Genomic DNA, 15,302 nt, shown 5'->3' on the forward strand with positions numbered 1-15,302 from the left:
TTGGACGGCTTTCTGTTTACAGATCAACGTGGGTAACTGTGACAGAACTTGTATGGCAGCGGTGTAAGTAAAACCAGAAGTCACTATTATCTATTTGTATTCGTATTAAAATGGGCAAAAAGCGCCGAAGCGAAGACTCCGCGGAGTCAAACACTCCGCTGAAAAAAGAAGTCCCGGAGTTCAATGGGACTGTATTCAAAGCCATGCTTAAGGAGCCCACCACAGCCATGAAGGGTGAGTGTGCCGCCTGTTACTCCCGTCTCACAGAAGCTATTCGTACATGTATTCTCATATCCGTCCATCCTCTTGTGTGCAGTTAGTATCTCAGCATCATGTCCCCTAACCTCAGCGTCTGAAGTGCTCTCCTCTGTTTCGTTTTGGCTTATTTTTTCTTTGTATCGCCTGTAGGCCTGGAGACATTCATATCAACCGCTAAGAAGCTGCCATGCACAGACCTGTATGATGTTGTGGAAGGTTATATTAAGATATCTATGGAGTGTGCAGACATATTCAAATTGCTAGAGAGCGAAAAGCACATAGAGAGTGAGGTAAGTACTCTAAGTGGATGGGACTGATATTTCAGGTTGCCTGTTTTTGTACATGTAATGCTCTAAATCCTGCTTCTGTCCAGATGATGCTGATCTTTGAGACCTTGGAGATGATCCTTCTTAGGACGGCGAGTGACTTGTCCCACTTCAGCATGGTTGGTAATGCTATTGTGAAAAAGACTCTTTCTAGCTACGTGAAACTACTGCAGGGATCTTTCCATTCAGAAAATCACAGGTTAGTGGAATGCCTCCACTACAATGGCATCAAATGTCAGTCCTGAGCACAGTTTATTTGTTGTCCTCTGCCCATTGTGCTAATCTTGTGTTTTCCTTTGTGCACAGGTTGGTCCGTCAGTGCCTCAGTCTCCTGTCCGCCTCGGTCACTCAGGGTCCAGAAGCTGCCAGAGAGATCCTCAGTCACATTCACATAAATAAAGCTCTGTCTGGACTGGCAAAGAGAAAGGATAAGAGGGTGTGTTGCAGCATTTGTCTTTTTTTCCAGATTTCAGCATGTTTGTTGGGTTCTGCAGATATGTATGCTTACATTATTCTCTGTGAATTCTTCAGGGAAGACCTGATATCCGCATGGCTTTTATCCAGTTTGTGCTGTCCTTTTTGGTGTCTGGAGATAATGCTACAGTTGGACAGATATTAGAAAGCAACGGTAATAATTAGATATGCATCAACATTTACACAACGTACACTCATCTCAGGTTTGTTGATGACATGTTAATTTTGGTGTGTCAGAACTCCTGCCAGAGATCCTGAGCACAGGTCTGAAGGAGGACAGGATGTCCATGGTCAATCTGCTTTTGTCCACACTGAAGACTAGAGTAAGTGCTCAGCAGTTTACACTTCCCATTTTAAATGAATGAATGGATTTAATGATTCTATGTGTTGGTATTTTTCTTGCTGCAGGTTGTGCTTAACAAGGGCATAAGTAAAACACAGAAAGTATGTTTCTTCACACCTGCTGTGCTGACCAACATAGCATCTCTGTATAAATGGAATGGGATTGTGGATGCAACCACTGATGATGACCGAGTGAGTTATTTGCTTCTTTTCTTCTTTGAACAAAGGCTCTGTTGTGTAAATGTTCAACCTGTGGGTCTAAATTTTATTTATTGTCTTAAAGCTGTTAGAGGACTCAGTGCATGCTGGGATATCGGTCATTCGGGAACTTGCTCACGGTTTCCTTCTCGACCTGTGTTGCTCTCGTAAGCATGGGATCAGCTTTCATGATGCCAGCTTTGGCACAGCTGGCAGGTAAGTCCTCAGAGATTCAAGTGTACATTGCACTCAGTTGGAGACTCCTCATGCTGATGAAAGAATTGACATTTTTTACAGAGCTGGCAACATTGTCTTGCTTCAGTTCTTGGTGTGGCAGAAACAGGCGACAGAGGATGAGTTGGTGATGGATCTGGTGGTGAATGTGCTGAAAGCTAACCCTGACTTGCTGGCCAGATACTTTCAAGAGACTCAGTATTCATACACCCCCCGCCTCAAAAGTGCTTGGCAGGACAATGTCAAGTTACTTAAAAAGGTAATGGTTGCTAGTAGATTTGATTTTCATCAAGCTCTTTCAGTGTTTGATCATATCTAGGTTGTCTATTTCCCCTCCAAAAAAAAACAATGATCCTTTTTTAATTCATATGTTAGATCTACGAAGCACAGCCAGAAATTTCCACAGTCTTCCAAACTCATGAGGTCATCCCTCTCCCTCGCCTGCTGTCCATGATCATGATGATATCTCTTCCTCCGGTCTGTGACAAGGCCTTCTTCAGACAGGGGCTCAGTGTAAGTGACCAAGCTTCATGATGAAGTGAATCAATGCTGTAACTGCAGTCACACAAAACACTGAAAAAGACCAATACTTTGTCACGTATTCCGAATATCTCTTCTTGTATCTGACAGCTTACCAACACAGCAGTGCAGCTCACAACTCTGTCCATGTTGAATTTCATCTTGAAAAGAGCCAGTATGAATATGGAGTACCTTTTGGATAAGTCTCAGTGGCACAGCTCAGATGTATACACTCTTGATATGATGGTGGATTTGGTACTGCAGTACAGGGAGACTTTAAGCAAGGTAAGCTCAGGAAAGAGCTGTAATAACACCAACAAATAATAATGATGCACCATTAAACCACTCAAGTCTCCACTGTTCATGCTTTCTTCCAGATTTTGCCCAATATAACGAGCATTGTTGCAAAGTGGCAGTTGCTTAGCAAGAAGGAAAAGACAGATGGCGAAGGAAAAAAGACCAACTCTGAAGGGAGTGCTGAACAGACGGATAATAAAGTGCCTGGTAATAACAATTACATTACATGTATATTGTTTATTCTAATCCGTCCTGTAAAGTAAATGGTATGACCAGCTAAAACATTTGATTGACAACGTTTGTTTGTGTCCAGCAGTTGCAGAGACAGCTGAGGTAATCCTGCTGAAAACTCTGATTCTTCAGGTCATATGTCTTTACCAGAAGGTAGTGCCACATCTGGTGAGCCAGAGCACATTTGACTTCAGCAAGCTCTTAAAAGGTGATGCTTTTATTATTGAGTTCATCTCAATTATGTTTTGAGTAGGATGCAGGTGGTTCTCCAACAAAGCCTTCAAAGTCTATTATTTTGTAACCTCCTTTTAGGGATCGTGTCAGAAAAAGGAATGAGAGAAGAAGTCCCCCCGGTGTTGCAGTATCAGATACTGCAATTGGCTTTAGATCTTCCCGCTAGCAAGTTCTCCTGGTTTCGCATACAGGTGAAGGCGTTGCACTGTTTTATTTCATTTTCAAACATTTTTTACAGCCATTTTTGTTTACACGGTTTTGCTTTGTTGTCAACATTGTTTCTAATGTGTTGTGAATTGCCTCGTCTTCCTAGGATGTCGATACAGAATCATCGTCTGGAGAGAAGCCAGTACTCTACCTGCTTCTCAAGTTGTTTGTCAGCAGCAGCAGCAGCCACCTGAAGACGTCCACACAGATGCTGGTTCTAAAAGTGAGGACCTTTCTTTTTTCAGCAGACCGCACAGCGTTATTTCTAGAGGATAAGTTAGCACTTCTTCTGCAACACCAGGAAACAGTTTGTCCATATTACGTGAAAGAGCCTGAAGCTAAATGATTCTGTGGCAAACTGCATATTAGTTGATCATGAACTTCATTAAGTTGATTAACTAAGAGCAGCATCAGCAAAAGTGAATAATGAACTGCAAAAGATCCTCAAACTGAGTTTTATGGAAGAAAATAGTCGCTGTTTTGTAATTCCTTCCTCGTATTCAGGTGCTAAAGGACAGTGGGGTGTTTGAGTACACCTGGACTGAGCTTGAGCTTTGGCTCGACCAGCTGGCCAAAATAGAGGCACAACAACAAGAGACCGTCATCCAGTTCTTGGAGAGGGTGAGCCTGTCAGCATTTCCATTTATTACTGTTAGTTCAACATTGTGTATAATGACATAGTCGTTATAATTGGTAATACATTTATGGTCTCTTTCTCTAGGTATTAGTGACGTTGGTGTGTAATTCTTACACATACACAGATAAGGTTGCCAGCCTGGTCCAGGAGGCAGCTTATCTGCAAGCGAACTTGAGTAGCCAGGAGGCTGACGCTGCCAGCATCCCAGTCTCACACATAGATGGTGAACATTTCAAATTGGAATCTAAGTACATTTCTTCCAGTCATAAGCATGTTTGTTCTTTTACAATCTGACAACTGTCTGTCTTCTAGATGTCTTAGACATGCTGGATGTCATTCTGGAGGGTAACGAAGGTGAGATGGAGGAGCTCGGGCCATCTCTGAGCGAAGACCTCATTATCCAGACATTTCCATTCAGTGTGATGGTACCTGCTGCTCTGGAGGCCCGGAACAAACTGCCAGCAGACAAGGGTAAAGCACTTCTGCCTTAATTGGGACAAATGGCATAATGTTCAGAGTGGAGCCGTACATGGATTGTAAAATGGTTATTGGTTAATTGCAGCGTGACAATTTTCTGCATTAAAAGTGCAACTTTACCCTTTAAAAAGTGATTTCTCCACCCTGATAAGTATTTAAAATTAAATTGTGTAGTATGTTGTAACATTGATAACAATATGCATCTTCCTTTCTCAGGGGTGGTATATGAGTACTTGTCTGCAGTGCTTTCAGATGTCCTGCACTGTCAGAGAGAGCCGCTCCCACTCTGTTTGGCCCTGCTGCAGTACGATAAACAGCTTGTGACTGCAGAACTCTCTGCCTCTCCTCATCCCTCCATCATACACCTTCATCAGTATTACTCCAAATGGCTACCACAGCAGTGCCGGGAGCAACTGGTTTGTTTTTGTTGGAACCAAGAAATTGTTTAACTTAAAGAGTGACATACTTGTTATTTCTTTCTGTAGAAAATAACAATTGTCTTTTCTTTTCTTTTCACAGTTCAAGTCCCCTGAATGCCATTTAAAGGAAATGCCATCCTCCATTTCATTCCCTGCACTGATGAAAGATGCATATAGCCGAGGACCAAGCACTTTGCTTGAGGCCACCTTCAGGGAGAATGTGGAAGGAACTCTAGCTGCCATGTTGATGACTGATTTTCCAGTAGCTATCAAGCAGATGCTACTTTACATCAAATCAACAGTGGAAAACCTTGGCACGGTAAGAGAACAAAACAAGTTTACTACTCAATACACTACGAAGTTAAAAATAAACACCACACATCATATCCTTCTGCACAGTTCTCCAAAGACTTAGGAACTGCCCCTCTCAAGACTTTAATGGGAATACTGCTGGATTTGGTGACCAAGCTACAAGGCTTTCAGAAGAACACAAGTTCTGAGCCGGCAGCAGAGAACTCCACAGAGGGATTGGACCTCTTCCTAGAAATCAACCAGTTGTCCACTGTAGATGACAATAAAGAGCAGGTTTGGAGTTCAGCTTTTACATGGAAAAAAACATGTTCAAACTATGACCAATGTTATTTGTCTATATAGTCTTTATTTTTAGAACTATTGATTCTAATATGGCGCCGTCTGTGTTTAGATCCTTGTTTCTGCCCTCGACTCCATCTTCAAGCATCCGTGTCTTGAGCAGTGGTTTCTGTCTCTGGAGCTGGCTGCTTTGCCTCCTCACACTCTGAACCCCGTCAGGCTAAAGCATCTGTGTGCTCAGCTGAATGATGACATTCTGGCCTTGCTAAAGACCAGCACCCCCACTCTCCATGATCTTGGTCGCCTGGAGCTTATAAGTAGCTACATGGGAGCTATAGAAAAGGCTGTGCTCAAGGAACTGATGGAGAAGGGCTCCCAGGCAGCAAAGAAACAGTCTAGACCTTTCCAGGCCCTCCTGTCTTTGCACAGCTACATGGACTCCTGCAATCTCAGAGAGGTGGTTTCCATGTTGCTGCTCCTTCCCCAGGAGAGCCTTATCTCCCCCAGCAGTGAGGGCACACAAGCCAAGCTCAGTGTCTATGGTCACGCAGCGCTGCAGATCCTCACAGAGTCTAAAGCTAACCCTTCTCAGGACCACGGCATCTGTCTATCTCAAGCACACCTCCGTGGCCTGAGCACCCTGCTGCTGTCCTGCTCCAGCTCTGCTCTGGAGGCCTTCCTGTTGCAGACTCTGTCTAGTGAGCCTGGCAGTGCTAAACTCATCCACACAGATGTGCTGCTGCACTGTCTCCAGTGGCCTCTCCCAGACACTCAGGCCATCAGCTCTCTGCTGCTGCAGAACTGCTCCACACACCGCCTCTGCTTTGAGATGTGGTGCTTAGAGCCCGCAAACACGGAGAAGCTCTCCGATCAGATGGAAACATTCCTTCCACTGGTCAACACCTACCTCCAGGTGGCAAGTAGAGAGGATCCTGCCAGGCCTAAAGATGGTTTGTACTAATACAAGTTATTTTTTTCTTAAAGCATACAGCCCAGGAATTATGCCTCCTTTTGAATCTCAACACCACCCGTATATTCATTCATTCAGATATGCTCCAATTCTGTGTTTTGTAGTGCAACAAGAGGTTGTAAAGGCCTTGAAGCAAGCACTGCTTGCCAAATTGTCCCAATGTGTTCTGGGAAACCTGACAGAAGATTCTGGAGCCCAGCTTGCTGAAACACTAGCCAATCTGATCAAGCTCTCTGCAAACATCAAGGACACCATGGACTTGATCAACACTGTGCCCAGTGCTCTTCAAGAAGTGGACAGTTTTGAAAGGTAGTAATTAACTCTCTGTACCTTTTTATGTAAATGATCAGCGCCGCTAGGTATTGGCTGAATGTTGTTTTCCCTTTCAGATGGCAACTAGTTGATGTCATCACTGAGAAACTGGCTGATTGCCCCGAAGAACAAGAAACCTGGAGGAAGTCCGTCATCACGGCTGCCCTAAAGTGTCTTCTAGCCGCTTTCAGTCACTCTAAAGATCCGGCTACTTTGCGGTCAAAGCAGGAGCAGAGCATCCTGGAAAGACTGCAAGGACTCCTAGTGGGTTTATCTTTCTCACGCATGTATGTATGTTTTGGGTTTTTATTTCATGCATTTCACAATGTTTCTTCTTTACACAGACATCCGCTGAAGACATCACTGCATCTGAATGGAACAGCTTTGTCAAGAATGGACTGAAGTAAGATATTTGTCTAAATCCAGTTTGCTAGATTTTTGTTCAAGGGCATCTCATCAGATGATATTTATTTTTAAATCGGTGACCTAAAAGACATTATTCCACTGTAGATATCGCTACAGAGATCATCACTTTCTGAACACATTGAGCAACCTGGTGGAAGTGATGTACGGGAGCAGTGAAGTCCAGAAGGATCTGATTCCTTTATCCACCCTTCACATGATGACCAGCAGCCATTCTCTGTTCCTGCCCAGCATGTTGGACTGTGATGAAGAGCCTAGCAGGTGTCAGACTAAAGGTATGTATTGTTAAAGTTCAGAAGAATCTCGAGCTGCCTTGTGTTTGGAAGAAGAAGTCCCGAAGCCAGAGATATATCACGTGATTTCACTTCCACAGTCTACTGGCTGAGCGCTTCTCCTCGAACGCTCCTGGCGTAGCCGTAAGAGACCAAATTCACATCTCACAACTAGTTTTAAACCGCAGCTGAGCTAAGCTCCCATTGGTTAGTGGAGATATTCATGCAAATACCTTTCAGAGACGCATCATGCTACGCTGACCAGCGAATAAGACGCAAGGATTACACCTGAGAAGTCGCCAGCTGTTTCATACTTCCGCTTTGGGGGCTCTTCAGAATAAAAGCTTCTTCCGCCCAGAAACAGCCATTGTTAACGATCTCTCCAGAGAAACCTACTGTCACCAGAACCAATACATTTCATTCATACTTGAGTCATCCTATTATTAGGACAACCATAAAACATCTTACAATCCACATTACCGTTAATAATGCAGTGATCATACTTTCTATGCTTTCTTAATACACATTCTTCAGAATATTCCTCATAACATCCCTTATTAATTATCTTATCTTTCTTTATGTATTAATTTAAAACATAGACTCTTATTTATATGTGCAAGTGTATATAAAATCCACTACAATTCTACAGTATGTAGCAGAATAGAATGGAGAGAAACAATACTTTACTTAGCCCTCAATTGTGTATTTTGTTATTAAACGTAACAAACTTATTTTGTTGTCATTTCAGAAGCGCTAGTGTCCCTACTTCTCTGTTTGGTGAAGAAAAGCCCAACAGTCTGTAGCATGAATCACTTTGTGGTACTGTTAGGAGCATATGGAGTTACACTGAGTACTTCAGGTAAAACAGGAAATCCAAATGTTGTTATGTTTGTGCGTCTGCTGTCCTTCTGTCCTCTTACATCTTGTTTTGGTTTGCAGATCAGAAACTATTACTGCTTCTGCAGGAATATGAAAGAAACAATGTCAGTCTGCTGAAATTTCAGTAAGTTACATACATTTTTGTAATTTGCACATGCAACAAGTGCACTTGTTGTTTGCAAATGCTGAATGTTTGTTTTCCGCTGCAGGTCGTTCTTGTGGGGCCCAGCAGCTGTGGAGCACCACAAGACCAGGAAAAGCCTCGGAGCTTCTTTGTGGAAGCAAGCGAGCTCAGACGACCTGTTGGCCCTGCTGAGAAGTGACCGGATGCTCCAAACGATTGCACACTTTCCCCAGCAACGCAGAATCATCCTACAGGTCGATATTCTGCGTTTTTCAATTCTTTGAGCATCACAAAGGAAATTCCATCTACATTCATTGTGATCAGATGGCTGCAAAAATGTCAAGAGACGGATATTAATGAAACTTAAGCAGATAAAGGGATGAGTGAGAAACATGTGTTGATCTTTGCATAAACCTTGGATATCTAAATATTTCTCTCTTATAGGATAATAAGGAGCTGCTGTACTGTAACAATGCCGGAAAGGACCTTGAGAATTTGTATGATCCTCGTTTTCTTTTGCCTCTGTTCAGCACCATACTGCAGCCAGGTGAATATATTTCATTGATCTGTCATCGCTCCAGATCAGTTAGGGTTATCACTGCTTCAGAAATGTGACATTTCTTTCCTTTTTCTTTGTGACAGAGTGTGTGATTGACTGCCTCAAGTTTGTATCCAGTCATGCCCTCGGTGTAACCGTCATGGCTCTAAGTAGCTACGACCCAAAAGTGAGAGCGGCAGCGTACCACGTGCTAAGCTGTTTCTACCAACACTTGGAGGGGGCTCGGGTCAGAGAGAAGAGACAGGTAATGTGTGAGGGAGGTGGTGTGTGAGTATTCAAATATTTTATGTGTGGGAGTTGCCTCCAGAAACACTGATTTTGTTTTTTCTCAAACAGTTGCTGTACTTGATGGACACAGTGAAGAATGGAATTCGGCAGCCGAATCAAAGACTTCCGTTTGTCCTGACCACTTACATCGCCAAAGTGGCTCAGCAGATGCTTAAACCTGGTGTGTAACCACAGTGATTTGACTCGTAATGTTTACACAAAGATGTTTAAGACTTTTAATTAAATGTTACTTGCATTTTTGCAAGTAACATTTACATGTTATTTCTATATCCAGTATATAATGAAGGATTAATGACCTTTTTCCTCATTTCCCAGAGGAACACATGTACATGGTGTTAAACCGGTTCCTGCTGTCCCATCAGAGTTTGGACTTCAGAAGAGTCCCTGAGTTCTTCAAGTTATTCTATGGCTTTGACTTGGAGGTACTCCAAAGTATCTTCTAGTATATTCGATAATAGATTGTCCAAATAAACTCTTCTTGTGTCAACAACATTTAACCTTCATCCGTTTGTTTTTCCCAGCTCATGCTTTTTCTAAACTGATGTTATCTTTTCAGGGGTGTCAGCCGTGAAAGTATAACTGACTGTCTGTTTATTTTCTCCACTGCAGCATAAAAGGGAACGGGAGTGGATCTTGAGTGTGCTGGAGGAAGGGATAAGTGATGAACACTGCTATGAACTGTGTGAACAACAGGGCATCTTTCAGACCCTTTTAGGGTTCAGCAGCAGCCCTCTGTGTGATGAACACTGCCAGGTACACACTGGGAATCACAATGATGCAACACATGAGCAGTGAAGCGGAGATGCTCTGAGATGCACATGAATAGAGGTGTCTAATGTGCATATATTTCCCATATCTCTCTCCACTAGGCACAGATTATCAGGGTGTTATGCCAGGCCGCCCGTGTGACCAGAGCAGCTTATAATCTCACCAAGAGCTGTGGGCTTCTAGCCTGGATAATACAGATGGTTGAAAAAAGGTACGGTCCAATTCCAATTTTGTCTCTTTATTTTGACATCGTCATTCATGTTACTACAATACCTCGTAAACCATTTCCATATGTTCTACTCTAAGCCTGTACTTATTATCCTCTTTAGGAATCTAGACCAGCAGCTGCTGAGTGCCATCATAGATCTGCTCCATGTGCTGTGGTTTACCAACCTTGGGCAGAAGGAGACCCCGGTGGATGAAGCCAAGACCACCTCCTCTACAGAGGAGAAACCTCGGAGCTCAGTGAAGTGCCTCCCACTCCCACTCATCAGTGAGTTTCTGTGTGTGGCAACAACTATCAGCCGTCACCTCAGGTAAGAGCGGCGTAACTATCACAGTCAACATGTAAATGTAATTTAACATCATTTTCCAGTCACTCTGCAGGCAATCGAGCCAAGATCTTAATAATACATATAAATGACGTAGTAGTTTTTTGGTGAAGGATGTCCCTGTTTGTTTGTTCTCCTGTCAGGTTGCGTGTGAAGGCCGCTCAGCTCAGCTCGTTTCTGCAGACTCTGTGCTCTGTACTGAAGCATTGTGGGACAGCTGTCAGTGTCAACAAACAGGCTGGCTGGCTCACGCTCCACCCACAGCCTCTCTCTTGTACCGAAGCCCTCACTCTGCTTCTCTGTTGGACCTCCCTGTCCCGCGACACGGCACTCCTCACCCAAATACAAACCGTGTGTGAGAAACACAGAGTGTGGGAATTGCTGGGTGAGTGTCATTGAGTGTGTCCTTGAACAAATTCTGTCATACCGAGAAGGTTTTGCAAATGTTATCATGGTTGTCTGTCTTTCAGAGGGGTGGAAAAAATATAGTAAACACTTTGTGGAAAAGGAGATAGATTGGATGCGTTTCAAAGCAACAGGAGACGAACGCTTACCATCATGAACATGACAGACATATATAGTTCATAAGTGTTTACATATTACTAATTGTGGTGAAAACCTTAACATGATCCCAACTAGTCGCAGTGCTTACAATTGAGGTTTAATTACTTCATAATTAAGTCCTTTTGTATTCACTGTTGCTCAAAGAGGGCTTTTGCCCAGCTTTGATCATTACATTACTGCTAACTAAAGATTGTAGATTCTGGACAATAGAAGAAGAAAAATTCTAATATAGCAGAATTATTTTTCTGTTTATTCCATTCTGTTGAAATTATTTTCTGCTGATCCTACGAGCTTTTTAAAATGGCCGAAAGAGCTGACATTAGTTCCCACAACCTATGCTGAATATGTGATGTGAGGCTTTCAGGCCCTACAATGGAGCCACGCCTATGTTATAACCTTTGAACCCTGCAGGACCGCAACAGGTCACTAACCACTCCAAGATGGCCGCTCTTTTGCTGTGTTCTCTTCTCTGTGGGGAAATTAAAAGAAACAAGGCTTTAAAAGTATCAATTTGTTACCTTACATGCTGGACTTTTTTTAAATTTCTATGTGTTTTCCACTCTACAGTATCTACATCATTCCTTGTATCTTTAATGGTATAAACATGGTTTTATTCATCTTGCTCCTCAGGGATTAGGAAGGATAAGGCCAAAGGTAAAGGCTCCTTTTCCCAGAGCCACACACGAAAAGAGAACCTGGCAGAAGATGCCGACACTGAGAAACAAGACAAGAGTCTCCTGACAGAGTGTAAAATGTACCTCGCCGGTATCCTTGTTCACTGGGAGCCTGTGTGCCCCCTCTCTGAACCCCAGCCAGCTGAGCCAAGAGACAAACTGAATCTGAGTCCGTTGGCTGGTGATACTGCACACCTGCTCACCAAGTGGTCTCTGAGGTGCTTGGTGGAGGACTCGTATGACGAAAACAGAACAAAAGAGTTCTTGCACTGGGTCGAAAAGACTGTGATAAAACACAGGGAAATCGTGAATGCTGTGCTACTCGATTCTGGCATGAAAGCAGACATCCTTCGACTCTACCATCAGGCCTTTGAAGCTCAGGGTCAGTCCAGCATTTCACCAAGAGTGGAAACCCTCCAGCTGTTTACCACCATTATGTTACGTTTACTAGAGGCCCAAGGCCACCTTCCAGAGCTGCATCAGGCAGTTGTCTCTGCCTGCCTGCCAGAAGACGCACATGATCAGTCTCGACGTGGTAAGAACCTGCACCTTCTTCACACTCTTTCTACGACTGCTGGTGTGCATACCAAACCATACCAAGCCGCACTGTTAAAATACTGTGCCTCACTTAAAAACTCACTTTTCCACTCCATACTACTAAAAGATCTGTTGTATTGAAACACTGGAGTTAGAGACTGTTCGGGCAGCCCCATTTTTGACTTGAGGGGCCAATGACATTAGAAGGAAAAGCCATCAAGTGGTATATGATATTAAGATTTACAATAATTTTTCCAGAGTTCCAGATCCCCCAAAATCTTGGGCTATGGCCCAATTAACATATGATCAGTTGCAACTGAATCGCATTGCAAGGTTTCTTTATATTTTTCCATTTTTGCTTTTTATTTATGAGCTACTAAACTTATGAAATGTGACATGTGTCCCATGACTGTTTATCATTATGTGATACCAATACTGATTTGTGTTAGTAACTTTACATTAACTTTGTCCAATTCAGCAGTAGACAATGCAAGTGTTCAAGGACCTTAAGTTTTGCCACATTTATTATAGTTCCCATCAAATAGCAAGTGTTGGTGAGATAGTGCTCGTACAAAACAATGAAACCAGTTGTTACACTTTAATAGAAGTCTGTTTAATTATGTTGCACTATATGTGCCACATTTGAAAAAATGCAGGAGAAACTTGATTTTGTGAAGATATACCTTGTTGATTTAAAGTAAAATACTAACTAAAATGTAAAAAACACGAGCAGATTCATGTTTTTTTTGGAGGATGACTAAGTATTAATATGTTGTAGTGTGACTTAATGAAGCCTCTTGTTTTCCCCTTTCCAGTAGCGGGGCTGTTTCTGTGTTCGTCGTACATCCATGAGCTGTGGAGTGGAGCCACGTCAGCAGAGCTGTTGCTGTCTCATGTCAGTCTGGTGACCAGAGCCAAGAGTAAGACACAGAAAGCATCCAAATCATCACCGGCTCAAACAGCCATCAGAGCCATCTGTAATGACATCACAGCCATTAAAAGTTAAATATTACAAGGGAACATTACTGTGTTTGCTAAATGAGACTTAATTCCAAGAAAGCTTGTCTTCATTTATTTTGCTGCTTTGTTTGGTTCTTGTAAAAAGATTGAAAGTATCTTGTAAAATCCTCTGTTATAAAATTGTTGATTTACAAATCTGTTAAATATGTGTCTTATTTTAATCCTTCATGTAATTGTATGTGAAAAGGTTTTTTTTTTTATAACAAAGGGTGTGGTGGACTACATTTAAGAAATTGGAGTCAATGCAGTAAAGCTGCCTTGATGATGATGATGAAGGACGATAATATACAGAACTTTTAACTACTAGCGCCGAGTTCACATGTACACACACTGCATATTACAGGTCACAATGATAGTTACATAATCTGTGTAGCCTTGCACTTCGTAGATATTCAGTTATATGGAAAGAAAGACACATAATTGGCTGCTCTTTCTTACACACTGCCTCAAAACCTACATTTCTTGTTTCCCCCAACATCTTCACAGTTGTATTTTCATTATTCACATTTGAATTTTGTCTCCATTGCCTCCAATTCTTTTACATTTCCATTAAAAGTGCTTTCAATTAGATTCGGTCCCATGTCAAGCAGTTGATGTGCTGTGGGGTCTTCTGAATCTGTGCCTTCTGCAACAATAATAAGACAACATATTTAAAGTTACGTAGAGCTTTGTAGCTTGGCCTAATTAAGCATTTATGCCTATGTTTGTATAGACTATACACATGTTGGTGTTGGTAACCACTTTTCTCTACCTCCATTCAAGGTAGTGAGACTTTGAAAGATCATGCAAGCATCACACTTACCGTGGTAAATTTCCACTATGAGACATTAGATTCAAACTGAGAAAGAGAAATCCCACAAAAGCAGCCAGAATGATCCAAAATATTATAACAATTGAATCTGAAAGGAAAGAGGAACACTTCTGTTATCTTCATTAACACAAGATGGCAAACGCATATCTTATAAAGCAAAAAGACTTACATTTGTTGTATTTCAGCTTGCTCTCATCCACAATCACAGGATCAAGGTAATCATAATAGTATTCCCATTCATAGGGAACAGCGCTCGTTGAGTTCTCCATTACAGACATCTCAGTTGGGAAGTACCAAAAGGTTTGTTGTTTAAAACGATAGCCATTTAACTATGAGGAAGATCGTTGGCATTACATATTTCAGCTCCCTCACCCACATGCATGTCTGCTCAACTCCAGTTGTTTTCCTCTTCCCTGCCTTGCTTATATTTCAGAAGATGCATGCAGTGTGCAGGTTTGGCCACATGAGTGCATTATATAACTCAACAGGATAATATAATTCAGAAATAGAATTGAGTAGGGGAACATGACGAATACAAATGCCTAATGCTGTGGCCTAGTGCTCTGTTTTCAATTAATACATGGGTCTGATGCAGTTTATGACATGTTTTGAGTAAATTATTATTACTTGGTTATTTATATTTTTAAAAGTTGATGAATATTTGTTTTCAAAACCTCATGGTACTCCACACTCCAGTACATTGGGGGCATCAGTATGTGATCATCGCAAAATTGATCTGTACGCTTCTCTATTTATTGTTCAGGCCTGAACCACAGACTGAGCTAAATTCAACCTTGGGATCACAGCTACACACGTAGCTTTAAGTAAACATGGGTACTGAGAGAGAAAGTGTCCAATCTAAATCCAGCAGGAGTGCCACGGGCACGAACCAACGCTAGCTAGCTAGCACGCAGACATGGTGCTTTCATATACTATATTTGATTCCTAAAATGTGGTTCCAAAATCATTTATCTAGTTAGGTTAATTAAAAGTGTGGCGCAGAGATGACGTGTTTTTGTAGGACAATCCGGGACGCTAGCGTCGCACTGGTTGTCCCCACGAAAACGAAAATAGGATTTTGGAATATGGCAGAAAATAAATTCTGT

General features: G+C 42.2%; 1 protein-coding gene across 2 annotated transcripts; it reads left to right on the top strand.

Annotated features, from left to right (window-relative positions):
• Nucleotides 1–13,520, top strand: urb1 (URB1 ribosome biogenesis homolog). 2 transcript variants are annotated; one of them, XM_034549265.1, is made up of 39 exons: nucleotides 1–234; nucleotides 409–548; nucleotides 632–783; nucleotides 891–1,020; nucleotides 1,116–1,212; nucleotides 1,296–1,381; nucleotides 1,467–1,592; nucleotides 1,684–1,814; nucleotides 1,896–2,091; nucleotides 2,208–2,345; nucleotides 2,463–2,636; nucleotides 2,729–2,855; nucleotides 2,962–3,087; nucleotides 3,192–3,304; nucleotides 3,427–3,543; nucleotides 3,825–3,941; nucleotides 4,042–4,180; nucleotides 4,270–4,428; nucleotides 4,651–4,850; nucleotides 4,954–5,172; nucleotides 5,253–5,438; nucleotides 5,557–6,394; nucleotides 6,519–6,723; nucleotides 6,804–6,990; nucleotides 7,071–7,129; nucleotides 7,237–7,424; nucleotides 8,170–8,280; nucleotides 8,361–8,424; nucleotides 8,510–8,678; nucleotides 8,869–8,971; nucleotides 9,067–9,227; nucleotides 9,320–9,431; nucleotides 9,587–9,693; nucleotides 9,881–10,024; nucleotides 10,141–10,250; nucleotides 10,369–10,575; nucleotides 10,734–10,975; nucleotides 11,785–12,363; nucleotides 13,181–13,520. In XM_034549265.1, exons 1-39 carry the CDS (start codon nucleotides 111–113, stop codon nucleotides 13,369–13,371), a joined length of 6,774 nt encoding a protein of 2,257 aa, XP_034405156.1. In that variant the 5' UTR covers nucleotides 1–110; the 3' UTR covers nucleotides 13,372–13,520. The 2 variants fall into 2 exon arrangements, with proteins under 2 accessions (XP_034405156.1, XP_034405157.1); XM_034549266.1 differs by having other exon boundaries at nucleotides 2,965–3,087.
• Nucleotides 13,521–15,302: the final 1,782 nt, after the last annotated feature.

The sequence above is a fragment of the Cyclopterus lumpus genome, chromosome 13, assembly GCF_009769545.1.
Source record: "Cyclopterus lumpus isolate fCycLum1 chromosome 13, fCycLum1.pri, whole genome shotgun sequence".
Classification (NCBI taxonomy): domain Eukaryota; kingdom Metazoa; phylum Chordata; class Actinopteri; order Perciformes; family Cyclopteridae; genus Cyclopterus; species Cyclopterus lumpus.